This window comes from Dendrobates tinctorius, unplaced genomic scaffold (genome assembly GCF_039654945.1).
Source record: "Dendrobates tinctorius isolate UK_male_01 unplaced genomic scaffold, ASM3965494v1 ptg000056l, whole genome shotgun sequence".
NCBI classification, from domain to species: Eukaryota; Metazoa; Chordata; class Amphibia; order Anura; family Dendrobatidae; genus Dendrobates; species Dendrobates tinctorius.
The window spans coordinates 20,669,659-20,682,707 of record NW_027361724.1 but is presented as its reverse complement, the minus strand read 5'-3'; the positions used below and the strand labels follow the sequence as shown (position 1 = coordinate 20,682,707).

Below are 13,049 nucleotides of genomic sequence, written 5' to 3'. Positions count from 1 at the left end.
GAATACTGCAAAATTTACATGTTTATATAGCTGCGCTCGTACAGCCAATGGCTGATGCATGCTTCCCACGGTTTGGGCAGCGTGGTTCACCCGTCAGGTTCCCTTTAGATATCAGCCTTGTTTGATTATTCTTTCCAATGAAAAAGGGTGAAGGTTTAGAAGCCATTTTGTAAAGATAGCAAAAATTCCACAGAACCTTATTTATAGTTACAGTATATTCATTAAAAACCCAAAAGCAGAAGAACAGATGAAGAAAATTTTTCACTGAGTAATGTAGAACTTACAGAAAAAATAATCGCTGTTCTGAAGTGTTAAAGTTCATCATCACGAGTTTATAAAACATTTAGTGGGGAATTTTTTTGAATTTTTTTCAGTGTGATGAAAGGTGTTTTGAAGTTATACAATGATTGCTTTTTGTAACTTTTGGAGAAATTAAATGGATTATTTGCAACTGAAAAAAATCAATCAAAATGAAAAAAATGGCTGTCCACCCGATCTATCAAACTTCCTATGTGGAAGTTTATCATGGCTGGGACACAGCAGCAGGTGCCTGGTAGTTTGACTCCGCCCTCCTGTGATAAGCAGCTCACTGTCTATAGTCATTGTATATATAAAGCCTGGTGTGGGTGGAGTTAGCTTTCTCAGCTCTGCTGCATTACTAAATCTAAAAGCTCTGATTGTTTCAGAACTGCTGCACCCAGTAATCTAAGTGATAAATCATTGGATTCAGGGTCTCGTTGCCAACTTCATGCTGCTCTCAGATGAGGTAGCAAAGACCTTTTTTGCCACTATATTCCCACTTGTAAAATAAAAATACCCTATACTCATCTCCTATCCCATCACCATTCCAGTGATATCACTGTTGAGTTTCCCGAGGTTCACGTGGTATTGTTATGCCACATGAGCCCTTCAGCCAATCAGGGGTTACTAATGGGCGGCAGTGCTCACACCTCCCCCACATTTGGAGCTTTGTTTGAAGGAAGTGAGAATACAACATCTCAATAGCGACCGCTGATTAGCGGGAGTTTTCACATGCCACAACAATGTTACGCTATCCTCTTGAGACATGTTGCCAGCATCACTGGAACAGCCATGGCGCGGGAGATGATTATAGGATATCTTTATTTTACAAGGGGGGATATACAGTAGTGCTTTAGAAAGGGTTGTCTTACTAGTGGACAATCCCGTTAACATTCTCACACACAGGGCACTAAGAGAAGCAAATAGCCGAAAACTAAAATATAGTTATTTTATTACCCATGTATGGATCAGCTATGCACAGTCATTCATAGCTGTTAGCTTCTTCTATCCTCAGATTATTGGAAAATTCAACAGATTTAGCCAGAATGAAGAGTCACAGGAGTCGGATGCTGGACAGCTCCCGGTCTCTCTACTCCAGCATGTCTCGTAGTATCGAATTGTCTCTGGATGAATTAGTAAGTTTTATGTATTGTGTTTTTAATTGTGAAATTTACCTCTTATATTGCACGTTTTATAGTGTCCTCTCCTTCTTCAGGATGCTGTCAAATATATTCAAGAGAACTTTAAGAAGAGAGAATGTGTGACATATACCAAGGATTCAAAATCGCAGTAAGCAACAGAACCTCAGATTTAGTAATAGTAAAAAAATATATATTTCTTAAAGGGGTTTTCCAATTTCCTTATCTCTCGGCTATTGTTTTTTTAAAAAAATCAAAACAAACAAATAAACTATGCTTTACTCTCCTGAGTCCCAGCCACTGCTGACGTCTGTTATTATATGCAGTGCGTTTTTGCGATTTCGTTTTTTTCTCCCCTTATTTCTAGAGCCATAACTATTTTATTTTTCGGTTCTCATAGCTGTGTGAGGACTTGTGCCCCATGATCACTTCACCGGCGCACAGCATGCCCCCTGCCGGTGAGCTGTCAATGCCGCTGTCACAGATTGATTGGATCAGCCATCATCTGTCCACAAAGATGCGGGATCAGCTTGCGATCATGCATCAGCGTCAGGGAGACAACATTTGACGTACCCTGTATGTCATATGTCGTGAACAGAATAAATGCACATATACTTTTTTTCAACATGGTTCAGATGCACTTTCAGATTCTGCTGTTTTCCTCTTCAGCATCAGAGAATGGCAGTGGCTCTAAAGCGGCCAGTTTGGGAGCTAACAGTGCACTCCAGTAAGCCGGCTACCTTTATGGCAGTGCTTAAAAGAGCTTGTAAGCACTGCTCATGTTTGGCCAATAACAGACAAAACAGAATATGAAAACATTCAATTTAGAAATGTGATGAATATATCACATGGCAGGTGTTGTAATAACCTATTAGTGGTATAATAACCTTCTAACCTACTTTAGTCTAGGCAATGAAAATGTTATTCCTTTATGGTTATTTGTATTGTTAAATGGAAATAGACCTCTGCTGGCAAATGAATATGCTAAGAGTATAACCCAATCTAATCATTGCAGGGATAGTATATGTAAGTGCGGATATAGCAAGATACAGCACATTGAAGGCACACAGGTCAACACAAGCGATAAATGGAATTACAAGAAGCATACAAAGGAGCTTCCCACTGATGCCTATGGAGATATTCAGTTTGATGCATTTGGGAGAAGAGGAAAGGTAGGTCTATATTAAAGGGAACTTCTCGGATCCCCTGACAGTTCTTATCCGATACTATAGTGGCATGCATTGTCACCTACCATGTCGCAGATTATATGGAGACTGTTAATCACACCAGGAAGGTGTCATTAAAGAATTTGAGGCAGGACTGGTCCAGAGAACAAAATGCCCCACTGGACTAGTCCTGCTTCATTAGCATTTAGAAAGCATCAGAACAAAAACACATTTAGGCTATGTGCCCACGTTGCGTGTTAAAACGCAGACTAAAAAACGGACTCCTTCCCAGAAATCGCACGTTTTTTTCAGCGCGATTTCACCTCGATTCTGGTCGCGATTTTGCCGCAATTTTCTCAAGCGCTTTCCAAGCGATTTGAAGCATCGCTTGGAAAGTGATTGACAGGTTGGTCACACTCGTCAAACATAGTGTTTGACAAGTGTGAGCAGCTTTTTACTATTGAGGCCGCCTATGCGGCATCAATAGTAAAAGATAAAATGTTAAAAATGATAAAAAAATAAAAAATCGGGGTATATTTACCTTCCGACGTCCCGCGCTGCCATCCCGGGCATCAGCGTTCCCAGTAATGCCTTGCGAGACCTGTGATGACGTTGGTCTCGCGTTACTATAGCGATCTCACGAGACTGCTAGAGTCACGCGAGACCACGTCATCACAGGACCTTGCCGCAAGGCATTACTGGGAACGCTTAGGCCTGGAATGCAGCGCGGGACGTCAGAAGGTAAATATACCCCGATTTTTTATTCTTTTTTTACAGGGGTATGGTACCCAGGGCCTGGAGGACAGTCTCCTCTCCTCCACACCGTGGGTACCAACCGCACATGAGACGCTTAACTTCCCGCATGGTGGGCATAGCCACATGCGGGAAGTAAGCGATTCTCATGCATTTCTATGGGTGCGGAATCTCGGCAATTCTTTGCGATTCCGCACAAAAGAATGAGCATGCTGCGATTTTTTCCGCAATGTGATTCCGCCACGGAAAAAAGTGCAGCATTACCACAGCATGTGCGGAATGCCATAGGAATGCATGGGGTGCGTTCTGTACACGATTTTTAAACGTTTTCGCAGCGTTTTCATGCCAAAAATCACGGCAAAAACGATTAAAAATTGCATCGTGGGCACACAGCCTTAGAAGGGAACCTGTCAGGTCCGAAAACGCTATTAACGCTTAGATATGAGGTCAATCTGCAGATTAATAGCGTTACGAAGATACACCGAATGCCCGCATGCCATACTGAAAGTGTGGCACCTGTGAGAAACTTTATTTCTCCTAGGAGCCGCCGGCTTTTAGTTCCGCAGGTGTGCAATTAGAGTCACTGTTCACAGCACTGAGAGCGGCGGTTGTAACCGCAAGCCCAGGAGGAAGGTATACCGCAATAGCTAGTGCCAGAGGAACAGCTCAAAGACAACAAGAAGAATCAGGGTACTCACTGAGAACAAGACGGAGCAGAGCAGCCGCAGCGAGACACAGGGTCCTGGAAGAGGCAGTGTTCACAGAGGGTGTGAGATCCTGGACAAAGCAGAGCACACACTGGAAAACGTACAGGGACAGAGCAGAGCACGCACTGGCAGGCGTACAAGGACGGTGCAGAGCAGAGCATGCACTGGAAAGCATACAGGGACAGAGCAGAGCACGTACTGGAAGCGTACAGGAACAGAGCGGAGCAGCGCACGCACTGGAAGCATACAGGGACCTGGGACAGCACCTACACAGGCAAGTGCAGGAAATAATAATCAGGCGCCGAGGAACAGCCAAAGTCGCATGATATCGGGCGCCCGGCGAGATCACTTCCGGGTCAGGACTCTAGCAGAAGCCTAGTGCACCCAGCAAGTGCGCGGCCAAGGCCTAAGAGTGCACATGTGTGGACAGTGAGGGACCTGGGGAGACTGCAAGTCTGGGAGCATAGAGACAGCGCGGCGCGCCCCGATCCCAGCAGCCTGTCGGGAGACAGGAGCACGGAGAGTCCAGGTGGACATGGCAGTAATTGTACCCCCCCTTATGCCCCTCCTTCTTATGGCTGAAGAGGAACCTCTCAAGAATATGGGGGACATGAATGTTCTCTCGGGGCTCCCAAGATCTCTCCTCAGGACCGAAATCCCTTCAGTCAATCAACAAGGTTCTCCCTCTAGCCCTTTTCAAGGCCAATATATATTTTACCTCAAAGACATCCCCGGTGTTAATGGATGGAGGAGAGTGACTGGATGTGGCCTGGAAGCGATTGAGAACCACAGGTTTAAGGAGAGATACATGGAAGGTGTTGGGAATATAAAGCGAGGCAGGCAACCTCAGTTTGTAGATAACATCATTGACTTGCTCAGGACTTCAAAAAGGCCGATGTAGCAGGGACCCAATTTGTAGGACGGAATCTTGAGACTGATATACTTGGACGCAAGCTAAATCCTCTCACCAGGAAGACACATAGGGGAATCCAAGCGTCTCTTATCTGAGTATCTCTTCATCTTGCCGGAAGCCCTCTCAAGCGCATCCTTAGTCTCCCTCCAGATCAGAGAAAACTCCATCAACATAGAGTTAGCTGCTGGCATGCCTGAGACAAGGGAAACTGGAAGAGGCATGTTGGGGTGTTGAGCAAAAATTATGTAGAACGGAGACTTGGTAGAAGATTCGCTGGGATGATTGTTATATGCAATCTCTGCCCAGAGAAGAAGGCTGAGCCAGTCGTCCTGATGGACATTAGTAAAGTGCTGAAGGTAAGACATCAGGACCTGGTTCATCAGGACCTGGTTCATTCTACCTGGCCGTTAGTCTGAGGGTGATAGGCCGAGGAAAAATCCAGAGTTACCTTCATGAGTTTGCACAGAGCTCTCCAAAAGTGAGAAGTAAATTGTACACCTCTATTGGATACTATGTGTAGAGGGAAACCATGAAACTTGAAAATGTGATTAATGAAGACCTTTGCCAACTCTGGAGCAGAAGGTAAGCCAGGTAGAGGAACAAAATGAGCCATTTTTGAAAAATGGTCCAGAACCACCAAAATAACGGTACAATATGAGGAGAGTGGCAGATCAGTAATAAAATTCGTGGCAATGTGTTGCCAGGGGGCCAAAGGTACTGGAAGGGGATGCAGGAGCCCTGAGGGAAGTTGCCTTGGAGTCTTGTTCTTGGCGCAGGACAGGCAAGAGGCTGTAAAATCCTCCACATCTTGACAGAGGGAAGGCCACCAGTAGCAGCAAGAGATGAGAGAAAGTGTCATGATCCAGGACGGGATTTCGCTTTGACCCGTCCTGGTTAGACTATGGGTTAATTGTGCTGCCTCTCTCTGGCAGCAGGAGGCTATTTAGTGCTCACTGGACCTGGGTCCGGTGTCAGTTATACTTCTGCCCTCGGCTGAGTTAAGTGACCTCTTGTATACGTGTGCCTTGTGCCTGATATCTTGCTTGCTTGTTCGGTTGTGATCTGGTTCTGTCCCTGTTACGAGTTCTGCCTGACCCTCTTGTACTGCGCTACCTCTCGTGTATGACTCTCTGCTTGTGACCCGATTTCTCTCTGCTCGTCCCCTTGGTACCACGTCGCCCTCTTGTGTATGACCTTTGGCTCTGTCTGACTACCCGTCTGTTTGTCCCTCCTGTACCTCGTTTGCCCGTACTGCTGTTACCTCTGTTTTGCCTGACTCTGAGTTGTTGTATGGTGTCCTGTCCTATCTGAATACAGGACGCTAAGCCCCGCCCCCTTGCAGTCACATGACCATAGGTCCCGTGCAGACTATTCAGTTTCAGTGTCCGCAGGTCCTATGCCTCTTTACTTTCCAGCGCTGACTGGACCCTGACACTATTAGCCTGAAGCACGCATGGTCACCTCTGCTGCCCTGCTCCACAGGTATCTTTTAGCACTGCTTCTGTACTCAGGACACGCGCACTGGCTCTATGAGCAAGTGCAGTGCGGTCTCTCTGACATTATAACTGACCCATACCATTTTTTTTTTTCTCTGCTCCCATTCACCTGTGTGTGTGATGGATCCTATGCACACTCTTTCTGAACAGGTTAAGCATCTGACGCAGATGTCTCAGAAACTCTTTGGAGAACAAAGAGTCCTGGCTCAGTCTCAGCAGCTGATCGCCGACACTGTGCAGGGGGTTCTTTCATTGGGGGCTCGGGATGTTACATTAATTTCCCCTGAGTCTCCAGTGAAGTTACCAGATACCTTTTCTGGAGATAAAAATGACTTCAAAGTTTTCAAGGAAGGCTGTAAGCTTTTTTTTTTCCTTAAGACCACACTCTTCTGGGGATGAAAGTCAGAGAGTGGGGGTCATTATGTCTCTGTTAAGGGGAGCCCCCCAAGCTTGGGCTTTCTCCCTTCCTACCACGGCCCCTGAGCGTTTGACTGTGGATGCATTTTTTGAGGCCCTGGGGCATATTTATGATGAGCCTGATCGGGTGCGTATGGCTGAGGACAGGCTGATGAATGTTTGCCAGGGGAAACACTCAGCCGAGTGGTTTTGCTCAGAGTTCAGACGCTGGGCTGTTGAGGTCTGCTGGAACGACGCCGCTCTCCGGGGGTTGTTCCGTAGAGGCCTGTCTGAGCATCTGAAAGACGCCTTGGCTCTCCACCCCCCACCTGATGCCCTGGAGGAAGCTATGACACAGGCCGTCCGAATGGATCGCAGGTTACGGGCAAGAGGAGTGATACAAACCGAGACATCATTATTCTCCCAAGGAAGGAGAGCCAGTTCTTCATTGAAAATCACGGAGCTGGGAACCATCAACCTTAAGGAGGAAGAAAGGAGACAACAGCACGTGAGAAAATGCTGTGTTCACAGTGGCGAGTCTGGACATTGGAAAAAGGATTGCCCCTCCCGGCCACTAACCAACAAGCGACTGAGCCCGGGTGATTATCGTGGAGGTCACCCAGGCTCTCAGGTACCCTTTTCTGCATTTTCTAAAATGTCATTTCAAGTGGAACTTTGTTGTGGGGGTGTCTCCACATCCACTTCTGCCTTCGTGGATTGCGGTTCATCATTGAACTTTATTGACTCTGACTTGGTGGCCAGGTGTAAGTTAGGGACAGTTAGGTTGGAAACTCCGATTCACCTTGTTGCTATTGACAAAACACCACTGGTTAAGAATGACATTGTGTTTTGTACTGAAGAGTTTCTCCTTAAAGTGAGTTCCTTACACCAGGAAAGTATTTCATGTTTTGTAATGAACAACCTGCCTGCGGGACTGGTGTTGGGGTTCCCCTGGTTACAGCTGCATAATCCTGTGATTAATTGGGAATCTCGGGATATTGTTAAATGGGGTCCCTATTGCTCTGAGAAATGTCTTGTTTCTGTGTCTGTGTCGTCCGTGGGTCTAGAAGGCATTCCGGAGTGCCTGATAGATTATACTGACGTTTTCTCCGAAAAAGAGGCTGAGGTTTTACCACCACACCGCCCATTTGATTGTGCCATTGACCTGTTTCCAGGTGCTAAATTGCCCAAAGCCCACCTGTATAACCTCTCGGGTCCGGAACGGGCTGCGATGAAGGAATATATATCCGAGAGCCTCCGTAAGGGACATATTCGTCCTTCTGTTTCTCCTGTGGCGGCAGGGTTCTTTTTTGTAAAAAAAAAAGACGGTGGTTTGCGCCCATGCCTCGATTTTCGTGAGTTAAATAAAATAACTGTGAGGAATACTTATCCCCTTCCACTTATTCCTGATTTATACAATCAGTTGACCGGAGCTAAGTGGTTTTCGAAATTAGATCTACGGGGAGCGTATAACCTTATCAGAGTCCGGGACGGAGATGAGTGGAAGACAGCTTTTCTCACTACTGAAGGGTTGTTTGAAAATTTGGTCATGCCCTTCGGCCTGACCAACGCTCCAGCGATCTTCCAAAATTTCATAAATCATGTGTTCTCCGATTTGATTGGACATTTTATGGTGGTGTATTTGGATGACATTTTAATCTACTCGCCTGATAAACAGACTCACATTGGTCATGTTCGGGCAGTTCTCCAAAGGCTCAGGGAGAACTGTCTGTTTGCTAAACTTGAAAAATGTTTATTTTTTGTTCAGGAACTGTCCTTTCTGGGGTTCATCGTGTCTGCTGAAGGGTATCGCATGGATCCTAATAAGGTGCAGGCCATTCTCGAGTGGGTTCAACCGTGTGATTTGAAGGGTCTGCAACGTTTCCTAGGGTTTGCTAATTATTATCGGAAATTTATAAGGGGGTTCTCACAGGTGGTTAAACCCCTCACAGACATGACTCAAAAGGGGGCCGATATCAAGAATTGGTCAACCGCAGCGGTAGCGGCATTTCAGTTTTTGAAAAAATGTTTCATGTCGGCCCCGGTTCTTATCCAACCGGACCCCTCTGAACCATTTATTGTTGAGGTAGACGCCTCAGAGGTGGGGGTGGGGGCGGTATTGTCCCAGGGACCCGCCACTTTGACCAATTTAAGACCTTGCGCCTTTTTCTCAAAGAAGTTCTCCCCTGCGGAGAGAAACTATGATGTGGGGAATCGGGAACTTCTGGCCGTAAAATTGGCTTTTGCAGAATGGAGGCATTTTTTGGAGGGGGCTGTTCATCCTATAACGGTAATCACGGACCACAAAAACCTAGCTTACATTGAGTCAGCTAAAAGGTTGACTCCCAGACAGGCTAGATGGTCACTTTTTTTTTCCTGATTCAACTTCTCGATCACTTTTCGACCAGGATCCAAGAATATCAGAGCGGATGCATTGTCATGCAGTCTTGATCCGGTGTCCCCCCCGGAACCTCCATCCTCCATTCTTCAGCCTGGGGTGGTGGTGGCAGAGGTTTCTAATGTGTTGGAACGGGAGATTCAAGAAGCCCAGGCTCTTGCACCTCCAGCTAAGCCGTTGGATAAACTTTTTGTGCCAGCTCAGTTTCGTCTCAAGGTCCTCCAGGAGTTCCATGACTCAGTTCTGGGTGGACATCCAGGGATCTCAGCGACCCGGAAGGCCATTGCTAGAATATTCTGGTGGTCTTCTTTAGCCTCTGATGTTGGGGAGTATGTGTCTGCGTGTGAGGTTTGTGCCCGTGCGAAAACTCCCCATAACCGGCCGGCCGGGGAATTGGTACCACTGCCAATTCCTGAGAGACCATGGACTCATCTGTCCATGGATTTCATCACCAACCTTCCCCCTTCCAAGGGTAATACCGTGGTCTGGGTCGTAGTGGACATTTTTAGTAAGCAGGCACATTTTGTACCTAATGCGGAAACATTGTCAAGATTGTTTTTGGAGCATGTGGTGCGGTTGCATGGGGTACCTCTGAATGTGGTGTCTGATAGGGGAGTACAATTTGTGTCCAGATTTTGGAGAGCTTTTTGTAGGAGGTTGGGTATTGGTCTGTCCTTTTCATCCGCCTACCATCCAGAGACTAATGGGCAGACTGAGCGGACCAATCAGTCTCTGGAGCAAATTCTGCGTTGTTTGACCTCAGCCCGACAGGATGATTGGTGTTCTGTGTTACCATTGGCTGAGTTTGCATTTAACAACCGCACTAACCAGTCTACGGGTACATCTCCTTTTTTTTGCAATTATGGGTTTCATCCTCATTTTGGAGAATTTTCCCGCTTGAATTCTGGGTGTCCTGGGGCAGACGAGACGATCCAGCGGTTGGGGGAGGTATGGCGGGAGGTCCAGAATAACATTACGAAGGCCCAGGACAAATTTAAATTTTTTGCGGACAAAAAATGATCCTTGGGTCCAGTGTTTCAGGTCGGAGATAAGGTATGGTTATCCACCAAAAATATAAGGCTCAAGGTCCCCTCTGCGAAGCTTGGACCCAAGTTTATAGGTCCCTATGTAATTACCGAAGCAGTTAACCCGGTGGCTTTTCGGTTGAGTCTTCCGCCATCTCTAAGGATCCCTAATGTTTTCCATAAGGCCCTTTTGAAACCTGTGAGGTCCAGTGGGGAGGGATCATCATCTTCCCCGACACCGGTTCTGGTAGATGGGCAGGCTGAGTAAGAGGTGGAACGAATTGTCGACTCCAGGTTGGTCCGTCGCGCCCTTCAGTATCTGATACATTGGAAGGGCTACGGTCCTGAGGAACGCTCGTGGGTTCCTGCTCGATCAGTTCATGCGGATCGGTTGATCCGAGCCTTTCACGCCAAGTACCCTGAGAGACCTGGGGGTCCGGTGGCCCCCCATTGAGAGGAGGGTACTGTCATGATCCAGGACGGGATTTCGCTTTGACCCGTCCTGGTTAGACTATGGGTTAATTGTGCTGCCTCTCTCTGGCAGCAGGAGGCTATTTAGCGCTCACTGGACCTGGGTCCGGTGTCAGTTATACTCCTGCCCTCGGCTGAGTTAAGTGACCTCTTGTATACGTGTGCCTTGTGCCTGATATCTTGCTTGCTTGTTCGGTTGTGATCTGGTTCTGTCCCTGTTACGAGTTCTGCCTGACCCTCTTGTACTGCGCTACCTCTCGTGTATGACTCTCTGCTTGTGACCCGATTTCTCTCTGCTCGTCCCCTTGGTACCACGTCGCCCTCTTGTGTATGACCTTTGGCTCTGTCTGACTACCCGTCTGTTTGTCCCTCCTGTACCTCGTTTGCCCGTACTGCTGTTACCTCTGTTTTGCCTGACTCTGAGTTGTTGTATGGTGCCCTGTCCTATCTGAATACAGGACGCTAAGCCCCGCCCCCTTGCAGTCACATGACCATAGGTCCCGTGCAGACTATTCAGTTTCAGTGTCCGCAGGTCCTATGCCTCTTTACTTTCCAGCGCTGACTGGACCCTGACATTATTAGCCTGAAGCACGCATGGTCACCTCTGCTGCCCTGCTCCACAGGTATCTTATAGCACTGCTTCTGTACTCAGGACACGCGCACTGGCTCTATGAGCAAGTGCAGTGCGGTGTCTCTGACAGAAAGAGTCTTCTTAATTCCAGCATGGCCAGCCAATTTAGAGGAATGACTCCAGCAAAGTATCCTGACCCTGTCGTTCTCTGCCACGAACGTCTTACCCGGTGGTGGTGTGATAACCCTGAGTTGGGCCACGGTGATTACCCTAGAAGGGTCGATGATGTGAGAAGGATCCTCCTCAGTATCCTCCGATTGGAAGGACCTGGAGAGAGCGTCTGCCTTAGTGTTCTTGATGCCTGGCTGAAAGTGGAGTTCGAAGTCAAACCGAGCGAAGAACAGGGACCATCTAGCTTGTCGAGCGTTAAGCCTTTGCGCGGACTGAATGTACACCAGATTTTTGTGGTCGGTGTAAACAATAAAAGGATGTATGGCTCCTTTGAGAAGATACCGCCACTCCTCCATTGCCAACATAATGGCCAAAACTCCCTGTCCCCGATGGAATAGTTGTGTTCTGAAATGGAGAATGCTTTGGAGAAGAAACCGCAAGTGACTAATTGACCCGAAGAAGACTTCTGGGAGAGAACAGCACCGACACCCATGGACGAGGCGTCCACCTCAAGAATGAATGGCTTGCTAGCCACAGGACGATGCAATATAGGAGCCTCTGCAAACCTCTGCTTCAAGGTCAAGAAAGCCTCTTCCGCCTCAGACGACCAGGCTTTGGGATTGGATCCTTTGCGGGTGAGAGAGGAGATTGGCTTAGTCAGTGACGAGAAGTGAGAAATAAATTGTCGGTAATAATTCACAAATCAGGAAAGCGTTGAATGGCCTTAATCCCCTGAGGATGTGGCCAGATTCATCTTTAGACCGGAATCGGAGATAACATAACCTAGAAAAGGTAAATAAGTCTGTTCGAAAACTCACTTCTCGAACCTGGCGTAAAACTGATTCTCTCATATTCGCAGCAATACCTGGCGAACATTCCTTCTGTGGGTGGACAAGTCCAGAGAAAAAAAACAGAATGTCATCCAGGTAAACCACCACGGAGGAGTATAACAGATTACGGAAGATGACATTAACTAACTCTTGAAAACCGCAGGAGTGTTGCAGAGACCGAAGGGTATAACTAAATACTTGTAATGGCCGTCTCGCGTGTTAAATGCGGTCTTCAGCTCATCCCTGGAGCGAATTTGGACTAGGTTGCAGGCCCTGCGAAGGTCAAGCTTAGTGAAGATTCTTGCTCCTCACAGACGATCAAAGAGCTCAGCGATGAGCGGCAGTGGGTACTTGTTCTTTACGGTAATCTCATTGAGACCTCTGTAGTCAATACAAGGATGAAGTGAGCCGTCTTTCTTTTTGACAAAGAAGAATCCAGCGCCTGTGAAGAGGACTTTCAGATAAAGCCTTTGGACAGATTCTCCTGAATATACTCCGACATGGCTTGCATCTCTGCTGGGGATAGAGGATAGATTCTACCCCTGGGGGGTGTAGAGCTAGGAAAGAGTTCAATTGGGCAGTCGTTTGGCTGATGTGGAGGAAGACTCTCCACCTCTCTCTTGCAGAAGACATCCGCGAATGGCCAATAAGCCGCTGGTAATCCGACAGGAGCAGAGACGGGTCGAGACAATCTGAATGGATGAACCGGTAAC

At 47.3% G+C, this 13,049-nt stretch overlaps 1 protein-coding gene across 1 annotated transcript in view; it reads left to right on the top strand.

Annotated features, from left to right (window-relative positions):
• The first annotated feature begins 1,346 nt into the window (after positions 1–1,346).
• LOC141091863 (transient receptor potential cation channel subfamily M member 8-like) overlaps positions 1,347–13,049 on the top strand; it is a 67,660-nt gene continuing 55,957 nt past the window's right edge. Inside the window, exons 1-3 of the mRNA XM_073577616.1 lie at positions 1,347–1,436; positions 1,517–1,590; positions 2,455–2,611. Of these exons, the coding sequence (XP_073433717.1) occupies positions 1,347–1,436; positions 1,517–1,590; positions 2,455–2,611 (321 nt within the window). The remainder of the gene's footprint in view (positions 1,437–1,516; positions 1,591–2,454; positions 2,612–13,049) is intronic.